Below are 7,173 nucleotides of genomic sequence, written 5' to 3' on the forward strand. Positions count from 1 at the left end.
GATATGAAAATTTTCGTTTTATTTGAGTTTATCTTTAATCCAATGTGAGTTTGTGATAATAAAAATATTGTAGTTTACTGTTTCATTGTTGATTTCTTTCAAATTAGGTTGGCTCTTACCAAATTGGATATTTTGGATGTGTTTACAGAAATAAAAGTTGGAGTTGCCTACAAGTTAGATGGTGAAATCATACCTCATTTTCCAGGTAATCTTTTATATTCTTTGCATACAGATTAGTGTGAACAATTACTTTCCAAAGAACATCTCTGCAGGTAAACATTTCTGTATACTAGGTGCCTTTTTAGAAGCTGGTACATATGAGTTGAACATTGTTATGCTGCAAGGGAGGTTTAAAGTATCTAAGCTGCTCCTTTGAATTAAGCCTAAAGTACTGATTCACCATATTCCAGAAGTGCTTTAGACCATAAGCAGAATCTGATCATATCAAACATGACTTATGGGGTACTCCCAATAAATCTGTCAAGGTATGAGACAAAAATGCTGTTTTCAAATTCAGGTTAGCAAATTATGTCAAATAGTGAGGTTATCAAAGCTTATTTTTTAGGGTTGTGTAATTGTACATTTGGATTTTAGTTTTTAAACTACATTAAATAACTTTGCTCTGACTAGAGCCATACTCATTTCTTGTTTTAAAAAAATCTGGGATAAAATACTGGGTGGGGATGGGATAAGGAAAGTGTTAATCATTTCCAGCCTGTATTTGCAGTTCTACAAAGTGAAGGAGGACTAGATAAAATTTTGGCTAGACTTTTAGACATCTTCAGTTCCAAGTACAATACCGTGTTTCCCCGATAATAAGACCTATCCCAAAAATAAGCCCTCCCCTTACTGTGTAAGATTCCTCTAAAATAAGCCCTATTGAGATTGCTACTGTAGTGAAGGTGATCCCCTGCGCTATAAGCTACATTACGGTACCCTCTGTATGCACCGTCTCCCCCCTTCCCCCCGGGTGAAACGCACGCTGTGCTCCGAGCTGCATCCAATCAGAGCTGCAGCAGTTGAGCGCATCATCCTGTTCTTTATTGAATTCATTATTGAATAAAGGTACATTTCTTTGTTCACATTTACCTGTTTATTAAAATTGCTGTCAATGTTCATTAAAATAAGCCCTCCCCTGAAAATAAGCCCTCTGGTGTTTTTCTGTCCAAAAACTTAATAAGACAGTGTCTTATTATCGGGGAAACACGGTATTAGGTTCTTCAAATAAGAGCAAGCAAGCAAATCATGTTCAGTGTTGCTTTGTAACTATTGTTAAATAGTTGAATGTTATTGGCAAGTAGTTAAATGTTGTACTGTATGAATTACAAACTTTGATAGATTAGCTGACCAAATGTACTTTTTCTTTAAAAATAGCAAACCAGGAAGTCTTAAATAAAGTTGAAGTTCAATATAAAACTCTCCCAGGATGGAACACAGACATATCAAATGCAAGGACATTTAAAGATCTCCCTGTCAATGCACAGAATTATGTTCAGTTCATTCAAGATGAACTTCAAATTCCAGGTAACTAAAAGCACAGAGTATTTAATATATATATATTAAATCTTTTGATTCTTTTGATCTTTGGGGGATGGAGTATTGTTGTTCTTCAGAAAAATAACTCATTTCCTAAAATGGACCTCTATAGAGCATATGTGCCTGACCAAATATGAGGAGATAAAGAAAAATTATGAAATTATCAATTTGCAAGCATTAGGGACCTAAAACCAGTAACATGACTGGCTAAGAGAAAGCATATACTCACAAAAAACTCACTTCATAGATTCTTCTTTAGAATTAATTGTAAAGGGACTTTCAAATGATCTAATGAAACTCCTTATTTTATGAGTGAATAAACAGAGGCCAGAAGGGTAAACAGGAATGCCCAGAGTTACATGGATCTCAAGTGATTTAGCTATGCTTCTTTTTACTATTCTTGAGAGAGGCCACAAAAAGGAAATGAAACATAGGGGCGGCTAGGTGGTGCAGTGAATAGAGCACCGGCTCTGGAGTCAGGAGGACCTGAGTTCAAATCCAACCTCAGACACTTAACACACACAAAACTAGCCATGTGACCTTGGGCTTAAACCCAATTGTCCTACCTTCCCCCTTCCAAAAAGAAAAAAAAAGGAAATGAAACGTGATAGATAATTGATTTCAGTAAACCTAAATTCAGTCTCATATGACATCTTCAGCATATTTTATGTATTATGTAGTGAAAAGCATATGAAATTTTGAGAATGTGAGTTCAAACTTTGGCTCTGCTAATTACTTACTTGAGTGACCAGACATAACAGCTCTCTAATCCTCTGTTTTGTCATTTGTGAAATATGGGTTGTAGAGTTGACGATTGCTTTAGATCCTTCTGATAAATGTATGATCCTTTTATCCAGTAGGTGAATAGCTGGTCCAAGAGTTACTACCACTCGATGATCAGAGCCTCAGAAGACGTAGATTAAGTACCTGTGGTACAGTGGATAGTGAGTTGGACCTGGGGTCAGGAAGGCCTAGTTCAAATCTGGCCTCAAATGCTTAGTATCTGGGTGACTCTGGGCAAATTATTTAGCCTCTGTCTCAGTTTCCACTTTAAAATGGGGATTATAAGAGCACCTGCCTCCAAGGATTTGTTGTGAGGATCAAATGAAATGATCTAATTGTAGTAAGTGCTATGTAAATATTAGCTATTATTATAACTGTTAATAGGCCTATTTTGTTCAGTATCTTAATGTATAACTTAGAGGAGTGCTTAGAAGACAGAAATGCAATTGGAAATGGTCCTACCCAAATAAAATGAGATCCAGGTGAGTTTAGAAGAGATAAAGAAAACAGTAACAAATGAATGATACACAATGATTTAATACGCACAAGGACTGCCAGGGAATGTCAGCATATTCTGGTTATCAGTTTACGTGTCTTATCCTACTGTTAAACTACCTATAAAACTCTGAGGGCAGAGACCAGATTTTATCTGAACTTTGAATCTCCACCAGAGCTGTAAGCCTTTTAATAAATGATGAAGGGGGAACATAATTGACTGTGATCTCTATTAGTCTTATAAAGAAGAAGAAAGGAAATTAACAACTAAATGACAGTAAGATATATTAAAAGGCATACGGTTCCAGGATTGTGCTTGATTTTAGTGACTAGACTTTTTAAAAAAGATTTGAAGAAACTAGAGACCTCAGAGAAAAATGAAATTGTTAAAGAAATAAAAAATAGATCCTCTTTGTAGAAATTAAAGAGATTAATATTCCATATAGAAAAGAGAAGGAAGATGTAAGAGATGATTTAAATTACGCCATTGAAGTCTCCAAAGGATTTTTATGAGAATACTGCTAAATAGTTAATGTCCATATCTGTAGAGGACCAGATAAAAAGAAGAGGAAAATACATTTATGAACAGATGAGATTTTAATTGGATGCAAAAACTTTTTATAGGATTAGGTAACACTAAGTATTAGAGGAAGATATGAAATCTCCAACCTTGGAGAAAGTCATAAAAGTGAGAGAGCTACCAGACATGTGTTCTGGGATGAGTAACCCCTCTGGACCTTAGTTTCCTCGTTTGTGCATGAAGAATGTTAGACTAGATGCCACTGGACCTGTTCCATGCCTAGTTTTCTAGTCTTGTAAAGAAATTTTAGGGAGAAGAACCTTTCATGTGTATCCAGCCATGTACTACAGTGATGATTTGGTTCATTCCAAATGATCTTTTTCTTCCAGTTATTAATTCTGGTCTACATTCTGGTAACCAGCACTCCCAGTTTGGTGTCACCTATAGATGTAATAAACATTGTCAACTACTAAACACTTATGCATAGGCATGGTGCTTGGCCCTCTGAGAAGTACAAAGTTTAGCAGAGTCCTTACTTTTACAGAGACAGAAAGTCTTGGGGTTGAAATAACAGCATGATCAAAGACTTGATTCAAGTAGTGGCATTTTGGTTATTCTAAAGACTGGAGAAAATTTTAATAAGAGGAGCGCTAACCAGTGTGAGCAAAGACATGGAAGCTTAAAAAAGCCTCCTAGAACCCTAGAATTGTGTGGGACAGTCAGAAGCCAGTGTCACTATAAATATTCACTTTTTTCTCCTGATGCTATTAGGCTGCTTACTCTTTAATTGAAGAAAAATTATAGATGGACAAAGATGACAGGTTATTCATTGTTCTGTCATCTTCTGAATAGGTATACATTTTTTATTTGTTTGAATGTAGTTTCAGGAAGAAGTAATAAATTGACAGGTCTTAAAAACCACTTAGGGCCTTTTTTGTTCCAGTCGTTGGGAATCTGCAACCTTGAGACCAGATGTGGCCCTCTAGGTCCTCAAGTGGACCCTTTGACTGAATCCAGGTTTCACAGAACAAATTCCCTTTTAAATAAAAGGATTTGTTCTGTAAAACTTGGACTCAATCAAAAGTCTGCACCTAAGGATCTAGAAGGATACATGTGCCCTCAAGGTTGCAGGTTCCCCATCCCTGTTAGTCCTTTTCCAGCTTTTAAGTACTGCATTAATTATTTAAGAGTTCTTTAAAAAAATACTTTGAATCTTTCCAGTGTTAAGACAATTTCTTAGCTTTTTCTAGTCATCAAGACCAGAGATTTTATACATATTCAGCTTCTTTAATTTTTCACCTAAGCAATTCCCTTATTTAACTCAGTCCTCCCATACTATGTGTTTTTTGGGTATAGATGATAAATTTTCATTTTCTAATTGATTTAGTGTATTGTATTCTTCCCACTTAAATATTTATTAAGCACCTACCTTGTGCAAAGTGAAAATAAAAAACTAAAATTAGAATAGTTCCTGCTCTTAAAGAACTTACATTTATTTAGCAAATCTGTTCCAAATTAAACTGGCAGCGCTCTTGGCACAGCAAGAGCATTGTACTGTTGCTATCGGTTTCTTCTCCAGAAAGTGACTTAGAACTTTTCATCCAAGTTAAGAGTTGTTAACATTGTGGAGAATTATAATGGTTGAGATACTATGTTGTAGAATTGAGGATCTCTGAGATTTCACTTACCTGGAAATCTTAGATAGTCTTAAATGTAAAACCCTCTACAGGCTAGATTTTCCCATTATAGCTGGAATCCTGTTAGATTTTTTTTTTTGCTGTTAGAAAAAAGTTGCTTCAGACCTCCCAGTCCCATTTGATTGCCTGAATGCATTTTATAGACATTGGGCAAATTACAATTTGCCATTTCAGAGCTGAATTCAGAAATAGAATTTTAAAAAAAATTTATGATTTCTAGCAACATGCCTTTGTAGAACTTCATATTGCAGGCAGGCTCTCCTTTTTAAAACACCCTGTATTTCAAAAAACAATATCTGAAATCAGGATTGCATTAAGGTAAAATTCTTGAATGTATGTATTTATCTTGACTGCATTTGTGTTATTACCCACATATATTTAGAGATAGGAATAAATCATGAAATGAGTGGTCAAAAGCTGCAAGAAGTGAGTATAAGTTTTTTATTAGGTAGCATTGAATGTGCAGTGGTAAGATGCAAAGTACTGATTAGTAGAGCTTGCCTATTTGTTTGTGCTTCAAGTTGCATAGTGCCAAAGTAAGTTTCTGTTATTTTTATTTTCTCTTTCTTAGTTAAATGGATTGGTGTAGGTAAATCCAGAGAATCAATGATTCAACTCTTTTAAGGATTGTCAGTGAAGGAAATCTGAAGCACTCTTCTCCCTCCCAAAAGAAAGGAAGATAAAAAAAGAAGAAAAAGACTGCTTATTCTTAAACATTTTATTTTCAGTCTGCAGAGCCAAGGATGATATGGACACTGAATGGAAATGTCCTACAGTTATTTCAGATTTTAGGATCAATGGCTGCTGTGCAAAGAAACTTTGGCATATTCCAGTGTCAGCTTTCTTTAGCTGGCATAACTGCCGGATTGTTTTTGCTCCTGCTGCTCATGGTGCCACATTTTCTTTTAATGTTTAGTCATAATATAGTCCACATTTTAAAAATCTAATGTAGAGAGCCCCTTCAAATGTACTTAATTTTCATCATTGTCTCTGTTCTGTCATTGGTGTTACCCACATATCTTAGATGGTAAGAACAATTAATGCAGTTTTTGCACAAATACTTTTACATTCTGATCATTCAGATTCTGTCATTGTAATCTTTGCTGTTAGAGTAAATGATTAAAGGAAGAAGGTTCTGATCATTTTTGTAATGCTATAAATTCTGTTTAAATTGTGAGCTCTTTCTTTTGTCCAGAAACCATTGCCAGATTGAATTTGGGGGGCATGCACAGGTTCTTTAATTTGTACAGACAGCATGGAGAACTTGATTTCTGTGAGTTATTTAATTTTTTGAACATTTACTTGGTCAAAAGGAAAAAGTTACCCACAAAATCTGCATATTGTAAAAAGTTCACTTATAATAATTAAAAAACTAGTCTGATATTTGGTGGGTTTGATTCTTTGTGATTTAAGACAACTCAGAAACATGTACCTTGCTTTTTGTAATTTAGCATTGTTCTTCCATCTGGTAGGCTTTTTCTTCAACATCGTGCCTACCACTATGCCTATAAAATCACATGTTGCCAAATGCACCAAATAAGCCTCCCCAAATTGTAAATGATATTTGGATGACTATGCTTCTGTTCTCCTGGGGGGATAAAGGGCACAATTTTGAAGATTAGGCTTAAATTATATTGTGTTTCAGATTAGAAGGACACATAAAGTGGGATATTTTAAATGTTTGAATTAGGTGCCATTTAAATTCCTTTATTTTATTATATCATCAATAGCTTATTAAAAAGAACCAAATATTTTTAGTATATCTTTGCATATTGTGTCTTTGTTCTGGAGAGAAAGGCAACAAAATTTTTACTGATAGTGTTAGAATATATGGGATTATCATTCTCTGGAAAAAATAGAATCTAAGTATGGCTTGTATATAAAATAGGCCTGTATAATTTGTTTTTACATTTTGGTAATGAGATGACTCACTTTGTGTATTTTTAAGAAGTACTCCTTGGTCTTGAATGTGTTCTTTAAAAACCTATTTGTTGAAGACTTATAATAAAAATAGGAACAACCTTTGGAATAGAACAGAAGCTCAATGCCAGTTGATTTAAAGTGTCTTACAGATTATTTAAGACCCAGGCATTAGAGGAAAAATTAGGCCTAAAAGAAGTAAGGTTGAGCAAGAACAACTTT

General features: G+C 34.7%; 1 protein-coding gene across 1 annotated transcript in view; it reads left to right on the forward strand.

The window, feature by feature from the left end:
* ADSS2 (adenylosuccinate synthase 2) overlaps positions 1-6,791 on the forward strand; it is a 60,822-nt gene extending 54,031 nt beyond the window's left edge. Inside the window, 3 exon segments of the mRNA XM_069069158.1 lie at positions 108-205; positions 1,375-1,524; positions 5,603-6,791. Of these exon segments, the coding sequence (XP_068925259.1) occupies positions 108-205; positions 1,375-1,524; positions 5,603-5,655 (301 nt within the window). The 3' untranslated portion in view covers positions 5,656-6,791.
* Positions 6,792-7,173: the final 382 nt, after the last annotated feature.

Source organism: Petaurus breviceps, unplaced genomic scaffold (genome assembly GCF_028583685.1).
Source record: "Petaurus breviceps papuanus isolate PSGF00001 unplaced genomic scaffold, PetGlider_PUasm1.0 90778, whole genome shotgun sequence".
NCBI classification, from domain to species: Eukaryota; Metazoa; Chordata; class Mammalia; order Diprotodontia; family Petauridae; genus Petaurus; species Petaurus breviceps.